General features: G+C 35.0%; 1 protein-coding gene across 1 annotated transcript in view; it reads right to left on the reverse strand.

The window, feature by feature from the left end:
* Positions 1 to 18,726, reverse strand: part of LOC128983960 (neprilysin-1-like) — a 100,881-nt gene that overhangs the window by 39,109 nt on the left and 43,046 nt on the right. The window contains exons 6-10 of the mRNA XM_054403239.1: positions 15,818 to 15,904; positions 11,114 to 11,245; positions 10,722 to 10,817; positions 7,418 to 7,542; positions 4,130 to 4,319 (exon numbers count right to left, since the gene is read on the reverse strand). Of these exons, the coding sequence (XP_054259214.1) occupies positions 4,130 to 4,319; positions 7,418 to 7,542; positions 10,722 to 10,817; positions 11,114 to 11,245; positions 15,818 to 15,904 (630 nt within the window). The remainder of the gene's footprint in view (positions 1 to 4,129; positions 4,320 to 7,417; positions 7,543 to 10,721; positions 10,818 to 11,113; positions 11,246 to 15,817; positions 15,905 to 18,726) is intronic.

Below are 18,726 nucleotides of genomic sequence, written 5' to 3' on the forward strand. Positions count from 1 at the left end.
ACATAGAAAACATATTAGGGGAGGTACTTACAAAACATTATTAGAGAAGATTAGAACAACTCAAAATTTTTTCTTGCGAATAATTCTCAAAAAACCTAAACGAACTAGCTCTTTTCCATTATACCAACAGTTATGCATTCTACCAGTTCAACATCTTTTTATTTTTAAAGTCCTGAGGTTCTTCATCCGGAGCGGAAACAGAGAAAATATAATTCCAAATCATCCTTACAGTACAAGAAGTTTTACAAATAAATCTATCAAATTACCCAAAGTAAACAAAACTTTTTTCAAACATTCATTTCAATACTTGGGTCCAAAATTTTACAATCAGCTTCCGCTTCATATTAAAAATACAAGAAATTTCAAACACTTTTGTAAAAGAACAATCACTTGGCTTAGTTCTCGACAGGATGTAGGTTATCTTACCAACTCTTTGGTATAAGATTGTGTTACCATTACCTTATCTATATATCTAATTTCGTAAGCCCAAAATTTTACAATGAAATTGTGAGCGAACGGGAGGACGTAGAAAGCTGGGAGAGGTCTCATTTTAAAGGTCTCGGCATGAAATTTTGGGGAAAAATATTCATTTTTCTTAATTGTGCACCAAACGGTTGTTACGGAATAAAATAATTCACATTTAAATAACATGGGAATCTAGGTCATGCCTGCTTTGTTTACTTTAAAACATGTGGTTTAACTTTATTTAAAGCATATGATATGTAATATGTACTGTAATATGCATACTATTATAAAGTTGAAATAGACATTTTCCCAATTTTAAGGGTCTGGATTATTTAATAGAGTACGATTGGTTGTGTTAGGTATGTCTGAACAAAGTGTAAAGTTAGAAGTGATTACTGCAGTAGGCAAAGGGGACTTATTTTTGTATGCCGAAAATAAAACTAATATCTATAGATACTGATATGCCTTTTAAGTTTACAAGTACCCGGTATTCAGTTCCCATTGCGATTAGCTTTCAATATTACTTATTATTAAAGCAAAGGACAAGGCCGAACCTTAACAAAAGTTGACATTTATTTGAAAATAAAAAACAGTGTTTACCCATGGTCAACTTTATGATGCTTTTAGACAGGTAAAGCGGCCAGATATGTTAAAATAGTACTAGAATCAAATAAAGACGAAGGAATCGACCAAAATGGATACCATACAACAAATGTTGTTTTCAGAGAGATTTTGTTATAAACAAAATACAAAATACAATGTTTTTCTGTCATTGTAATTAGCATTTTACAATCTGGAGGATGACATTATCTCTATGTGTTTAATCTAAGTGAATTTGTCTATATTCAAAGAGCTTTATATGTATTTAATTAATAGTCATGAAGATTATAATTGAAAATGTCCCTTAGTTGTATTTATGATTAGAAAGTTTGTATAATACCGCATGAACAGTCTTTTGGAACTTTTATTTTAAACAGAGCAGACAACAAAATGCATTACTGTAAACAGGTATGTAATAATTATTATACATATTATAATATACAAAAATGTTAAACGATAATTCAAGTTGACCCAATGGAGATCAACCCAATGGTTCAAGGTTCAACCCATGAGACAGAATATATATTATATATAGGGGCTATTGCCCCTAAAAGCCACTAGTTTTATGTGTATTTTGTTAACACTTTCTTAGTCTTTGCCCAGATGTTACAGCACAGCAGGCGGATAAAATATTTGTCATCTGATGCTAGACTCAACAACTTATTATTTATTATGTATGATTAACCTTTTAACTGGTCACACTACTTGAAAAAGTGACCAGTTTACATTTCTCAACAATTATTATGATTGTAAAGTGTTATGTAATATGGGAAATAAATTCATTTATTCATTTATTTATTCATTTATTCATTTATTCATTTTTTTAATTTTTCACTATGATTCATCACAAAAACTTACTTTCACAATTATTTGCAAATCTACACGAGTTAAGCTTTCCAACAGCTTAGTCACAACACAGTTAGTTTTAGGGAATTTCCCTATAGGGAAGTAGCTATTACCGTAGGTGGCACGGTAAGACCTAGACCCGGGACCGATTTACTTTTACATTTTTATGTCCCCAGAGGCCAAAAACACTATTCGTTCAAATTTTTATATATGTATATATATATATATATATAGACTTGTGTGTGTATATATATATATACGTCCGTGAACGCGATAACTTGAGTAATTTTTGTCCGATTTTGATGAAATTTGGTTTAAAGGTGTAAAGCGGGATAAACTTGAACGAGTTCGCGAACCAGCACGATCGGACCATGGGAACGGGGCTTTACGGGGGGTTTTATGGGGTAAAATTTGGGTTTTCTCACTTTTGACCCTCAAAACACAAAATTTCCCAATTTATCTTTAGATCTTTTTACAGAGCTTAAAAAAACAAATAATTTAGTATATAAAAGTATTTTTGTTTGATTATTAGTAACGGAGAAAATTAAAAAAATTGTAAATTTAAAATTCCCATGTTATTCTTATGGAGAATATTGTCGAATGTTGTAGTTTGCTTGTTTATGAATATATTTTGATCAAACTTGGCAAATTTATTTATTTTGTACTAAGCTATTAATATTTTACTCAAAAACACACTTTATTAGTTTCCTTGTAGCAGCAAACCTAGGTACTCGTTAAACCTAATGTTATTAAAGTATATTTAACTGAAAATCAATTCAGACAAATGGAAATTCGCTTAGTCGGCAGGTTTGCTGCGGCGGGGGTATTTTTTTTATTTCGTTAATTAATAAAATCGGTCCAGTATAACTCTAGATTTAGTTGTACAAAGATTTTCAAAACTTAATTATATATTACCTAAGTAGATAGATATTTATATAAGTATAGATTAAACATACTCCCTTAGGAGTATGTTTTAATCTATGCTAAGGGAGTAAATTAAACAGAGGGAGTAGATTGGGGGTAGATCCCTTAGGGAGTATTGTTTAATCTATGATATAAGATATTTATATAGAAGTAGATAATTGGCTATTTATAAAATTGTCAATATAAAAACTGTATGTTTAGAATTTTTCTCAGCAAAAGCAACCAATTGGTTGGTTGGGGAAAGGCTATGCATTGCTATAAATAAAATATATAAATAAATAAATAAGGTCTTTATTCATGAGCGAATTTCAGTAACAAAACTGTTTTACAAATTGACTCAAGTCAGGACTTAACTAAAGAAAACCTCTTATAACTATGAAACAAAATAAGATAGGTAAGCTATATGACCCCCTATGGAAATATAATTTTAATGAATGAAACATTGCAGCTTATATTATTGTTTGGCAGAGAAGCCAGTAGAAGAAGCAGTATACAATATTGATTTTTCATTGCTATAAATTTAACAAATAATGTATGTTACTTGTTACTAGATTTTGCCTATGTTCTTTTTTTACTATATTTGTATCATACAAAGTAGGGTGAATAAGTTAACAGAATTTATTTTCATAAAACAGCAAAATAGTAAATGCTGGATTTTACTTCAAAACCATAATTTAATAACTTAAAAATTTTGGTCGTTTGGAAAATTATTGAACTGTTCATGGGACTGATATTTAAAGGTCCCTATGTTCAGAGATTTAGTTTTGCAGCAGTAAATGACACTTATTCTGACAAATAGTTATCAGTGTTATTGTGAGTAAATTGCTAGTACTAAACTGTTTTAAAAAGCCTCCTCACTGGTGATCACATATGGGTAACTGCTTTGGGGTGTTTATAGCTATTGTGTATGTATAGGCCTATAAGTTGTTTTTGTTATAGTATTTAAAAAAAATGTAATAATAAGCTTTTGCGGTTTTAACTAATAATTATTAAAGTTGTTAAGGAAAATATGTAAATTAATAAACGACGATCATGAATGTAGCTAAAACCGTTAATAATGTAGAAATGGCATCTTAAGCTGGGATACTCCCTCCCAAATAGTTAAAGAGGAGTGTTTTGTTAGGCATAATAGTGTCTCAGATTTCAGTGGGAGGAACAAGTTTGATACCCGGCATGTAAATAAAATCCATGTGACTGTTTTCTCTTTGTCAATGCATACCTATGCACAAAATAAATCTGACTGAGTAAAAATCCCAGAATTTTGCTGACCCCACTTCCTATGATTCACACTCACCCTGACGCTGAGATGATGAAGGTACTGAGGCGTATATTGTGTCACATAAAGTGCACTGACTGGTTGACTCATCACGTTCATGCTCACTCGCATGCAGAAGGAAGATCGGTCATTCTCACTGAGGGTCGAATTGACCAACTCATTCAGTATATCAGTTGCAAAAATAAGTAGCAGGGCATTGTGTACAATCCTGGAAATAAACATTTATTTATATGTATATTTTTTAAACTTATTTGAAAAAGCAAAAAAAATTTACAAAATTCTATAAATAATTTGGTGCAAAAGCCAGGAAAGTTTGGCTTGTCTGCAGCTCATAGAGAAAAACTGGTTCTTGATACATACTCAAGTTACCTCTGATTATTTAGACAATGAACATTGACATTTTATTTTCTGCTCCACTGACAATGTCAATGCATGTAAATGTCCATGATAATAAATTATTTGATTTGATTTGATTTGATTTGATTGATTTGATTTGATTTGATAACAATCTACTTAGTCCCTTTGGTCAGTTCCTTATCTCAACTTTGGTTTTCCTTGTTTCTGGTCAAGATCTGCTATCACTGTTGTTTTTACTTACACTCTACCTTTCTATTTAAGACAAAAAACTAACTTGCTTTAACCAAAACTTAAAAAATTATCTTAAATAAATAAATAATATACAGGGTGTTCAAGAAAGGCGGGGACATAATTTATGTACTTGGGTCAAAATAAAGAGAAAATCAAAGGTAATTTTTTTTTTTCTACAGTTACCTAACAATGTACATGTTCTCTCATTGATTTGAGAAAGCAAAGTGGCCAATTCACTCATCAGTGAGACAATGTTAAGTTTTATTTAGTCATTTCAAAATGGCGGCTGTTTAAAACTAAAAAATTATGAGGAAAATAATTGTGAATTGTTTTATAAAGGTTGAGTTTTTAATGAGTTCCCCCCCCCCCTACTTTTTAAAACATTTCTTAAGATATCAACTCCGAATCACGTCAGATCCAACGAACTATGGTCAGATCATTGTAGAGTAGCAAGTACTTCATTTTGACTGGGTTTAAATTTTTGGCCGCCATCTTGGATCCGCCATATTTTATACAAAGTTATTTTTTCAAATGTAAAGGTAGGGTTGTGACCCACCGTTTCAAACAAGACTTTTAAGCTGAATACGATGCTGCAATCCGTTTAAAAATAATGTTGATCCATTCTAAAGTTATGAGAACTTTTTATAACTTTATTTTTAGTGCATAACATTGTGCATTTACAAACTAAGGCCATAATCTCAAAATAGTGCTAGATAAAGATAAGTGGACACCACCATTCATTGTTGACCTATTTTCACTCGGTTATGACAGATGTATTTTTTCAGCCGCCATCTTGGATCTGCCATTTTGAAATGTGATAAATTATTTTATTCATTTTTGTTATCAAGCTTTCTTGATAAAATATTACAATTATTTTTATTTAAAATGTCAATATTTCAAAAGTCAAATATGACAATGAAAAACGGATTGCGGCATTGAATTCAACATAAAAAAGTAGTTCAAAATGATGGGTCACATAAATAATTTATCACATTTCAAAATGGCGGATCCAAGATGGCGGCTGAAAAAAATACATCCGTCATAACCGAGTGAAAATAGGTCAACAATGAATGGTGGTGTCCACTTATCTTTATCTAGCACTATTTTGAGATTATGGCCTTAATTTGTAAATGCACAATGTTATAATGGACTAAAAATAAAGTTATAAAAAGTTCTCATAATTTTAGAATGGATCAACATTTTTTAAAGCGGATTGCAGCATCGTATTCAGCGTAAAAGTCTTGTTTGAAACGGTGGGTCACAACCCTACCTTTACATTTGAAAAAAATAACTTTGTATCCAATATGGCGGATCCAATATGGCGGCTAAAAATTTAAACCCATTCAAAATGAAGTACTTGCTACTCTACAATGATCTGACGTAGTTCGGAGTTGATATCTTAAGAAATGTATAAAAAAGTGGGGGGGAACTCATTTAAAACTCGCCCTGTATAAAACAATTCACAATTATTTTCCTCGTATTTTTTTAAGTTTTGAACAGCCGCCATTTTGAAATGACTTGATGAAACTTGACCATTTTCAACCCAGGCCGAGACAATGTATTCAAGCACTTGTGTGCCAAATTTCATGAAAATCGGTTCAGGCATTCAGTCGTTATAGCCAATTCATGGGGAACCAGCATCCTCTTACGGCCGCCATTTTGATGACGTCATTACGGACGACCGAGGTCCTTAAAAATTGGGGTCTGGGCGGTTTTAGGTTCAGAAACTTGTATACTATAACCACCTAAAATTGCAGCCTCTCTGCCAGAACTGAAATATTCTGCCACTATATGCAGCTATACGACCCCACTATAGAGATAAATTGAAAAATTTTTTGTTTTGAGGGTCAAAAATGAGAAAACCCGATTTTTACCCCATAAAACCCCCCGTAAAACTCTGTTCACATGGTCCGATCATGCTGGTTCGCGAACTCATTCAAGTTTATCCCGCCTTACACAAAATTTCATGAAAATTGGACAAAAATTACCCAAGTTATCGCGTTCACGGACACACACACATATGGAATATATATATACATATATAAAATTTGAATGAATAGTGTTTTTGGCCTCTGGGGACATCAAAATGAAAAAGCAAATTGGTCCCGGGCTCAAATCTTACCATGAGACCTACTGTAATTTAACTACTTTCCTAAAGGGAAATTCGCTAGTAAGGCCAAAGTTACGACTGTTCCTATACATTAAACGTAAAGGAATTCCATTAGCGTTGTTAAGCACCAAAATCAAAAAATGTGTATTTGTGCCTAATTTTTTTTTTACACAGTGTGCATTAGGGTGGGTCGAAAAAAAAACAATAATTTTGTTTCGAGTTGTAATACCTTGGAAAAGTTGCTAAATTATGATACCAAAACAGGGTAAAAATATTTAAAATATTGGTTGTTATCTTCCTTATTTGCCAATCATAGATTTTTTTTAAGTTTAGGTAAAGATTCTTAGTTGCTGTCACTAGAATCGTAAATTTTAGTTTGTGAGCACAGGGATACATTATCATCACCATCCTGTTGTTCAATTTCGGAATCTTAAACTTCGGAAGAGAAGTGCTTGCTGGGATAAATGTTTTGAAATCTGTTCTATATAGGCCTACATTTTCTGAGGCTTGTATTAATTAGTGTAAGTCTTTGTTCCTGGAAACCTGAGTACAAATCCTGCCAATCACCAATAATGCATCTCTAATTGAGAGACTTGCGCACCTGTTACCTTGGCTGGAAGTGAGCCACTGTGCTGGCTAGGCCTGTCATGTAGGAAGGAGCCATCACATACACTGTGTCTGAGGAGGAGATGGTTGTATCAAACACCTCCTGCATTAGAGGCTTCCATTGAACCTGTAAAACAGCACAACAGTAGCAAAAAAAAAAAAAAAAAAAAAAAAAAAAACATAGACTCTAGCTATGTTCTACTAAACTATTCTATTATGATTACCTATGTTAGGAGGATAAGTTGCAACCAGACAGTTATGGTACTATATAAACTGATTTGGGAGCAGAGTGCTCGCCTATCTAAAGTTGGGGTTAGGAACTCAAGCGGGATCAATTCTGGACTCAACACGATTTTCCATCTAATAACAGGATAACGTTAGATAGTGACAACAATATGATTTTTGTTCCATTAAAAAAAAAACGGTATAAATGCCAATGGCATAGAAAATGGGCCGTCCTAATCCACCGTTGACATCCCATAGCCTTTATTAGTGGTAGCTATTACCTTAGGCAATAGGGTATTTTAACTTATAGCAGTTTAAAAAAAAACCTTTTTGGAGGTTTCAAAATTCCGCCATTTTGAAGTTTTTTGGGGGTGTTGTAAAACAAAAGTGTCACTTTTGACAATTTTTTTTGTAGTTTGGGACCAAGACCTATAATTGTCAAAAATGTCAGATCTCTAGCTAACTTAGAAGTGGGTAAACATTTGTATACCTGATCAGTGAGTCAGTGTGTTACACATCGGGTTTTAGTTTAATAGACTCGCCTTGTGCTCGCTGGGGGCTCCGCCCCCAGGCCCCCTTTTAATAGTAGCCGTGATGAGAAATTGTCACGGGGGACAGGATGTTGTCCGGAAACATTTTTGCTTTTTGCGTAAAAGACGTAGAGACAACTTGGCAGTTGCGAAGTATTCCATAGGGGGGTTGTTTAGTGCAAACCAAACCAGTCTTGGCATGTTAGAGTCTCGATGTAGGGCCGGTGCTATGATGAATTAAATTTGCTAAGTCACAACCTCTAAAACTTTCTTCACATCAATAAGCATCGATATAAAGTCTTAGGAGTTAGAGTGAGGTAAAATAATATTTTTAAATAATCTTAAGCCCCCTTCGGGGGCGGGGGGTTGGTAAAAATTATCGACATGAAGAATGGACCCCTTGCGCAGTAAAAATCACCAAAAATAGAGAAAAAAGATAAAATTTCAGGTTTAAACACGAATTTGGGGTGGAGATGGGAAAAAATTTAACTAAACGCATGGCTCAATCAAATCCTGGTTGAAGTTCGTTCGCTACGCTCACTCACCTTTAGGTTGGAGCTCGTTCGCTGCGCTCACTTGCCTTCAGGTTAGCTCGTTCGCTGCGCTCACTTGCCCTCAGCCTAGTTCGTTCGCTACGCTCACTCACTTTTCGGTTGGAGCTCGTTCGCTGCGCTCACTTGCCTTCAGCTTAGCTCGTTCGCTACGCTCACTCACCTTTAGGTTGGAGCTTACTTGCCTTCAGGTTAGCTCGTTCGCTACGCTCACTCACCTTTAGGTTGGAGCTCACTTGCCTTCAGGTTAGCTCGTTCGCTACGCTCACTCACCTTTAGGTTGGAACTCGTTCGCTGCGCTAACTTGCCTTCAGATTAGCTCGTTCGCTACGCTCACTCACATTTTGGTTTGAGCTCGTTCGCTGCGCTCACTTGCCTTCAGGTTAGCTCGTTCGCTACGCTCACTCACCTTTTGGTTGCAAATTAGCTATTGTCATAGATTTAAAAAAATATTAGTGCTGCACCCTGTTGCTAATGGTAACATTTTATTAATGGGGATGAAAGAGGGGGGGGTTAGAATGGTATTGGTCTAAATATCCATAATAATTTACCTCCTTACATTTTGATCTCGTTTGCGTGTATAAGCATGTTAATTTTCTATAAGGAATACGTTAAAAAAAAACCGTTAAAAAGTACCTTTTTGAATAAAAACCCGCCATTTAAAATTTTTTAGTATGTTAAAATTATAGAAGGTCACTCAAGGGACTTTCTTTTCAACGTCAAGACCATAAAAAGTACAAATATATGTACGAAAAGTCGTTTTATAAATTAAAAACACCAAAAAATCAAGAATTTTTACAATTTTTCGAATTAGGGCGTTTTTTGAAGGTGAAGGAGTCAGATTTTCGATATGACCCCTTCTTTGAGAAAACTGTCTTGTAGAAAATTTAATTCTGAACCTACGATTTTCCCTCAAATCGATTCTAGCTCTTACCGTATTCAAGCTACAGCATTTAAAAAAAAACATGTTTTTCCCAAAAAAAACTAGGGTTTTACGGGATTTCTTTTGGCGGGTTTCAGTTGGAAAAACTAAATTTTGGGACTCTCTGGGTGGTTTGGTACCCAGACGAACCTTTAAACAAAAATTTCAGCTCCCTAGCTACTCTAGAAGTGATAAAAATGTTTTTTCTGTCACCAAACGCCCATATTTCACCTACCGACGTTTACGTCTAGTTTGCCTGTCGACGCATGTTAATTCTCCATAAGAAATACATTAAAAAACAATCTTTTTTATTAAAAATCCGCCATTTTAAATTTTTTTTGTAGGTTAAAATTATTGAAGGTCACTCTAGAGACATTCCTTTAAATGTTGGGAGCATAAAAAGTAGAAATATATATACGAAAAGTCGTTTTAAAAATTAAAAACACGTAAAAAATAGAGTATTTTCACAATTTTTGGAGTTAGAGCGTTTTTTGAAGGTGAAGGAGTGCGAATTTCGATATGACGCCTTCTCTGACAAAACTGTCTTGTAGAAAATTTAATTTCGAACTCACGATTTTTCCTCAAATCGATTCTAGCTCTTACGGTTTTCGAGCTACAGCCGTTTTAAAAAAACATGTTTTTCCGAAAACCGAAATTTTTATGGATTTTTTTTGGGGGGGTAGAATTTTGAAAATGGGGTTTTTAAGGATATTACCGGTAATTTAAGATCCCATAGTACAATACTACGCAAATTCCAAGTCTCTAGCACGTTTCTAAACGGTTCAGATGAGCGTACGAAAATTGGTGTTTTTCAACGTTATTTCCCATAAGAATAACATGGGGGGGGAATCGTTAATTTAGGGGGGGTTGGAAGAGGAAAATGCCACTTTTCAGATTTTTCCCGGGGGTCTGGGCACTAGACCTTCAAAACACCGAAAATTTCACGTCTCTAGCTCATCTAGAAGTGCCCAAACATTAGTATAAGTTACTAGTTACACATCCGGCTGTATAATATAAAGGTTGGGATTTTTCAGTGAACTGTACGTTTATCTAAAGTAAAGATCAAAGCTTTTCTTACAAAGTCATAATGGTTTTGTAGCTCTGGAGGATTGCTAGCCATGAAGGAGTCTTCTTGTTGCAGTCTATGAGCAAGCTCCTTTGCCCTTGGGTATAACTGGAAAAAAATTGAAATATGAAGAATTTATTACATAAATCCAATAATAGGTACTGGTACGGACTGGCAAAACTGTTACTGGAGGGCTAAAATTAATTCTTTTACTTACCAGTGCTAAAACAATACTACATATTAAAAAAAGAGCTAGAGCTGTACGTTTTTATAAAAGCTAACTCTTTTATAAAGCCACAGTAGGCCCAAATATTTTGTTTGGGTTTTTATATGTAATTAAACTGATTATTTGAAAATCAACCAAGATTTACCAACAATACAAAATGTTATACAGTATTTCTTACTTTAGTTAGCATGGAAGCAAATAAGAGTATGTTATGAGCTTCCTTCTTTTGGTGCTCTGGAGGCATTGTAGCAGGAAGGAACATCTTCAACAAATTATCCATTGTTGATAGCCTCCTCTCTTCAGAAATGTCCTGTAAACAATAAATAGTTGTTGATAGAAGTCCATCAAACACGGATGTCATTTGAGGGGAAGGGGGGTTGGCAGGGGGGCAGGGGGTGTTCACCACCCCTTGGCTCCTGGGCTAGAGAAAAAAATATGCTGTGTACTAGCTAATATACAAATAGTTTCTTCTGTCAAATCCAAAAAAGCACAGCAGACTAAAATCTGCCTATTCTTGTGCAGAAATTAGAAAAAAAATATTATTTTTTATCGTCTTAGATGGCACATTTCGAGTTTACATAAATTAGTAGTTTTGTTATTCATTTACTTTTTCTGTTTGGTTCTGTACGATCGACCACTTACTTCTAGTTTATATATACTTCAAATGCAGATTTTTTAGCATTGCTTTGTCATTTACTTTGATGAACTATTCAAGCATTAAAATTATAAAAGTGTATCGATTTTACGTAATTTATTTTGAACATTGTAGACTACCAGTTTAATATAGTTAAATAGAACCTTTTGTACTTTTGTGTCAAATTATTTGATTGGTGATAAACTTTGATTTGCTTTTAAGTTCTTAAATACTCTTGTATTTTATTTAAAAACCAAAACAAACTGTTATAAACTATAGGCTATGAATACAACCATATTCAATGCTAAATGTTGTACAAGAGAAATTGGTCATGAATCTAATAACGAACATAATATTAATACACAATGGAACTATAGGTCGGCCGCTTAGAAAGCGTCCTCCTCGTAGCATTGGTGCGAGAGAGAGATACCGAGCTGTGGGAGTGAGACAGAATATGGCTCTTCCCCCACTCCGCTGCCACCTTACCCCCACCCTTTATTTTATTTTACCTTTTATTTTCACAAAGCATATGTTTTCTTGTAATTTTCCAAAGACTTTCGAATGACAATCATTAGGAATCAGCATTGAATATATAACACTATTTAGTTTTATATATCCAATATAGTGTTGTATTCAACATTGAATGAATATACTGTAGTAGTGTTATACAATAACACTACTACAGTTATATTGTACAGTTATATGGTACCATTTAACCGAAAAACAATAAAGCAGTAAATACTTGATTGGCTGATTGGAGGGGTGGGGGATGTGCGTGCACACACCTTCTTTTATACGCCTTGCCATCCCGGGTCCATGAGTACTACGGTAATAGCTTATACCCTATATAGGAAATTCACTAAAAGGCCGTCACTAAGATGTGTGATCGTTACTTTCGATGGTGGCAACGCCATTATAATTGCAGTCACGTTATTTGCGTCTTACACAATCTTGGCGACATCCGCGATAATCTCCTGCGATTATCTCAGCTTTCATGACTCTTTGTGATTGCGGCCATATCTTAATCGCGGCGAGATTCGTGATGATTGTCCGTATCGTGGCAACAGCCGTTGCGCTGGGTCCTGTATTCGTGATTGTTTGCTGTGGTCATGATTTTCCACTTCAGCTATGGCATCGCACTCTGGGGTCATACAGCTGCAGCACATGACATCTTGCTCCTTCAGAAGATGGCTCTGAGGGTGATTACGTCTGCCGGGTACCGTGACCACTGTAGGCCTATCTTTAGGGATTTAAAGATTCTGACCGTCTACAGTCAGTACATCCTCAATAGCATGGTATTACTAAAGGAAAACTCAGCAACGCTTGTTCGACGTGAGGACCAACACTCATACCAGACACAGCATGCCATTTACTTGACCTGCCAAGATGCCGTCTTGCCTGGACCCAAAAGGGCTACCCTTACTATACCAGCAAGCTCTACAACACACTCCCATCAGAAGTGCGTGAGTTGGACGTGAGAGCTTTTAGAGACAAACTGAAGGACTATTTGGTGCGTAGACCTCTCTATTCGTTGACTGAGCTAGAGGACACACCACTTTTTGGCAACCCGCCGCCATCATAAGTTTTTATTATTCTTTTATTAGTAATAAGTTTGACGCAATCTATTCCGACATTGTCGGTCACCGATGCAGTATTCAAGTAAGTATTCACGTAGCTCAGGCGACCACTGCTCTGTGAATAGAAAAAATGGCATCGTGTAAGCTTTCCAACGAGCTTACTCCCACCACTTTCAGACAACCTGTTGCTGAATAGCGACCATTTTCTCTGCAGAAAATGGATCGGTTTTTATTGCCACACTCTGTACTGTATAACACTATGACTATATTCAATATTGAATACAACACTATATTGGATATAAAACACTAAATAGTGTTATATATTCAATGCTAATTCGTAATGATTGTCATTCGAAAGTCTTTGGGAAATTAAAAGAAAACATATGATTTGGTAAAATAAAACACGTTCAGCTCGCATGTGACGTCACTATGCACACACCTTTTGAAAACGGCCATTGGCGGAGAGGGGGGACTTATTCTCCCTCGCCGTTACCTCCCCTACATGTGCTAAAAATTTCGCGCAGGTCGTTTTCTAAACGGCCGACCTATATTGATCACGTTCCTTAGATGACTAACTTACCAATATATTATTATGTTTCTGTCTGTTGCCAATAATTGTTAGTTTCATTAATTTTCTGCCGAAATTTAAATAAATTTTACTCATAATTTTTTTTTATTCGAAGTGTTTTTGGCAATTAAAATAAGCTTACCCCCTCTTTTTTTTTTTTTTAAACTGCAACATTTTCAGGGGGAGAACCCCCGACCCCCCGGTGTTTGCCCCCCTACCCAAGGATTTGGTGAAATGACGCCACTGTCATCAAATAACCCCAAATAAATAGCATGGTTGGAATGAATTGAATTTGACAGCTATCCAGCAACCAACCAATCTGTTTTAATACCGTGTATTAATTATTGAAAATTCATTAGACTTGGTGAAAAAGTATATTATATTTAACTGAGATAATATTACACACCCCCGCCGCAGCAAACCTGCAAACTAAGCGAATTTCCATTAGCCTGATTGGATTTACACTAAAATGCCTCATTAAATATCACATTTATTCCCTATTAAATTGAATTAGTTTAACAAGTACTTAGGTTTGCTGCAACAGGGAGGATAAAATAGTTTGTGTTTTTTTGTTAAATTTTAATAGTTTAGTAAGAAATGAGTGTATTTTCCAAATTTTATCAAAATATGTTCATAAACAATCAAACTACAACAGTTGACTTCTCCATAAGAATAAAATGGGAATTTTAAATTACAGTAACAATTTTTTGTAATTTTCTCCGTAACCATTAGGCACACAATAACGCTTCAATATACTAAATTATTTGTTTTTTTAGCTCTACAAGATGGTTTGGAAATAAATTATTAAATTTTGTGTTTTTAGGGTCAAAAATGGGAAAAACATATTTTTACCCCATAAAACCCCCCATAAACCCCTGTTCCCATAGTTCGATAATGCTGGTTTGCGAATTTGTTCGGATAAATGTAGGTTTACACGTGATACCAAATTTCATCAAAATCAGATCATCTTTGCTCGAGTTATCTTGCTAACGGACACACATATATATATATATGAATTTGAACGGATTGTGTTTTTGGCCTCTAGGGACCTTAAAACGAAAAAGTAAATCGGTCCCGGCTCCAGGTCTTACCATGAGTACTACGGTAATAGCTTATTCCCTATATGGGAAATTCGCTAATAGAAAAGTAAACAAGCAAACAGATGTTAATTCTAACATCTTCATATTATTACAACACAATCATATGGCCAACATAACAACAAGAAATACCCCTGGGGTATCAAACCTGCAGACTAAGCGAATTTCCATTTGCTATCTCCTTAAAAATATCACATTTCCCCATTATTATATATATGAATAATATATATATTCTCCATTTAAATAGCATCGGTTCAACGAGTACTTAGGTTTGCTGCATCAGGGAGGGTTATTTTGAAATGTTAATAGTTTAGAATGAATTAAATTAACATAGGCATTTTCCAAATTTGATCAAAATATGTTCATAAACAAGCATAATACAACAGCTTACTTATTCTACATAAGAATAACATGGGACTTTCATCTTTTCTTTTTTAATTTTCTCTGTAACTATTAGAAACATAATAAAGTTTCAATATACCATTTGTTTTTTAAGCTCTACAAAATGGTTTGGAAAGAAATTGCAGAATTGAATGTTTTTAGGGTCAAAAATAAGAAAACCCAATTTTTACCCAATAAAACCCCCCATCAACCCTCGTTCCCATAGTCCCCTATAGGTTCCCATAGGTGCTGGTTTGCGAATTTGTCGGAATAAATGTAGGTTGACACGTTTAAACAGAAAAAAAAAACAGCAAAAACAGGAGTGGCACTCTTTTTAATTTTTAAAAGTGACTTCAGTTACTTATTCAGTGACTTATTAAGGTGACTGAGTGGTGACTTCAGTTATAATCTATTCATATCTAGATGATTGCAAGCCTGAAAGATAAGGTTATTTAGATTTATATACTGTTCAGTGCCTACTAACAACTATACTTGTTATGTTAATCAATATAAAGACATAGCTCAATAACTTAATTTGTTTAAAGCATTTTGTTACTGTTGGTTGCTTTACTAGCGTCATTGCCTTTACAACAGATTGTTTAAAAATAATATTTTAAAATATAACCTTCAGATGAAGGTAAGCTCTGCTTTGCTCAGCCTTCCTCTTGTGCCTTCGATGAAGCAACTGCCACTGGGAGACAGTCATTGTGACCTAAAAGGCAAGCAGATTTAGAATATTATGGTTTTAAACCCATCTACACTACAGTGATCATAAGAAAGCTGCATAACGACAAGTTTGTCAGACCATTAATCTCACTTGCTGACAACATTTCTGGTACTTAATAGTTATAAATGGGTTTGTGTTGTAAATGGAATGATCACTTCAATAAATAGTTTTTCCCACTTGAATTATGCACCAAAAAAATGAAAATTTGGAGGCAGTACTTTTATGAATGTCCCCATGAAGGTTGGCTGACTGAATTGCCACTCTGTTTCCTCTATTTCCTCTAAAGTAAGGGATAATTCAAGTACAGTAATTTAACATTCCGTCCTACTCTCAGAAAATAAAATGCTGATAGAGATGTTGAGGGTGTGGTTAGGGTATGTATTTTTATATTCATGATTTAGACTGTATTATTGAGGAATTTCATACAGGTAATAGAATTGATTTGAGTGAATTGTATGGACACTTCTCAAGTCCGATTTCAATATTATCATGGAACAGCTAAAGCCAATTTTATTGTTAGTTCTGTCCGGTGCACTGTAAAGGTTGTGGTTTTTACAATTTGTTTCTTGTTATTTCAGTAATTTAAAACCACATTTAACCAAATAAAACGATAAAATCTTAAGCAATAGCTCATCCCCTAGTTATAAAACCAAACAGTAGGTAAAGCTCAAATCATGAAATTAACCCTAAAATAATATTAACCCGCCGCAGCAAACGTACAGACTAAGCAAATTTCCTTTACCTGGCTGGATTTCTACAAAAATATTCCCTGAAAATAATTGTCAGATTTATTTCCTTTTTAAATATCATGAATTTTAATGACTACCTCTAGGTTTGCTGCTACAGGGAAGGTATTGACATGTGTTTTTTTATTGAAATGTTGATAGCTTAGTATGAAATAAACAAAATTGCCAAATTTGATTAAAATACAGTGTGTATATCCATAAACAAGCAAACAACAGTTTATTTATTCACCATAAGAATAGCATGGGAATTTTAAATGTACATTTTTTTTATTATCTCCGTAACCGTTAGGCATACAACAACGCTTCAATATACACAATTATTTCTTTTATAAGCTATACAAAATGGTCTGGAAAGAAATTGTGAAATTTTATGTTTTTGAGTCAAGAATGGAAAAACCTAATTTTTAGCACATAAAAAACACCCCATAAACCCCGGTTCCCATAGTCCGATCATGCTGGTTCGCGAACTTGTTTGAATAAACGTAGGTTTACACATTTCTACCAAATTCAAAATCGGATAATTTTTGCTCGTAATATATGCTATCATAAAGAAGAAGGTGGTGTCTGTCTGTCTCTGTATTTGTATGAGCTAATCTCAAATTGCACACCAATGAAGCTACAGCTCCGAGGATACCTATAGAACTATTCCCACTTCGATATTGACCTAGGGTTCTGCCCCGTGGGCATTAAAAAATCTGAGGTGAGAGATGTAAAAGTAAATATTGATTGATGGTATCCATGGTAACAAAGAACACACCTACAAAAAGTTTAAAAATGTAAAGAAGCAGAACGAACTGTGGTTCTGATTAGGGGAGGTACGATGATTGAGGCATTAGTTCAAAATTCCTCCGTGAACAGCGCTGTAGTAGAGAGCATTTTGGCAATGAAGGTTTACTAATCGGGAAAATAGTTCTGTTCATAAAATAAAATTATAAATGCCTCTAAAGCCGGGTTTACACGATGCCAGTTGGCGAGACAATTGTCAGGAGACAACTGACTGGCTTGGAATTACTGGCTTCGTGTAAACACTTCAGACCAATTGGCTGCCAATTGGCCCGCCAACTGTCCCGAAATTCAGTTGTCTCCGGGAGTAGACTGAGGACAATGAGCTGGGCCCAGTGAGGCCCCCACCCCTCAAAAACCCAGTTGTCGTGACAATTGGCGCCGTGTAAACAGTGTAGAGGCCAATAGCACCGTCTTGTCTTTTGGCAGTAGTACCCTGGTTCACTGTAAAATGTCTGGGCAAGTGTTGGTCACGTGTAAACAGGTTCTCGTTCAACTTGCCTGGCCTACGACCTACGACAATTCCAAACCCACGTGATGCCAATTGGCAAAGACAATTGTCTCGCCAACTGGCATCGTGTAAACCCGGCTTAAATCAATTTTATAATTTTTATTATAAAATTAAACTATCATAACCTAACCGAACTAACCAAACTTGCTGATAATGAAAAAATATAAAAAAGTTTACTAATAGAAAAAATAATTCTGTTCATTATAAAACTAGAAATTGCTCAATTAAAATTTTATAATGACGTAATAATAAAATTAAACAGTCATAAGCTAACCAAACCAACCAAACTTGCTGGTAATGAAAAAATCTCAGACAAAAAGTTAGTGCCACCAGCGGGATTTGAACCCGTGACTTCAGCATATCAGTCCGGCACTCTAACCACTAGACCACCGAGGCCGATGGCTTTCCTCCATATTGTTACGGTAATGGTGTTCCCTCAGCTAATGAGAAGCCCACAGCTGTCATCGTAGGCTCATCTCTACCTCCCCTGAGTAAATACCACGAACTGTCATATGAGTTTTTATTTCACAATTCCACACAGCTGGTTCAAACATAGGTTCTGATATTTGTGAAATGCTGTAATAATATATTTTACAGGGAATAATTCAGACTATTTGAATGTTTGATAATTTACTTTTTTATATTATTTAGTCCCCGTTTATGCACCAAGAGCGGGAGCGGGGCGATAGCGGGCCCGCTCCCGCTGTGAAAATTTTGTCAAAATTGTGCAAGCGATAGCGGAAGCGGTTGGTCAACGGAGAATGGAA

Source organism: Macrosteles quadrilineatus, unplaced genomic scaffold (assembly GCF_028750875.1).
Source record: "Macrosteles quadrilineatus isolate MER2022 unplaced genomic scaffold, UCM_ALF_1.0 Scaffold_2__2_contigs__length_208266976, whole genome shotgun sequence".
Taxonomy (NCBI): Eukaryota; Metazoa; Arthropoda; class Insecta; order Hemiptera; family Cicadellidae; genus Macrosteles; species Macrosteles quadrilineatus.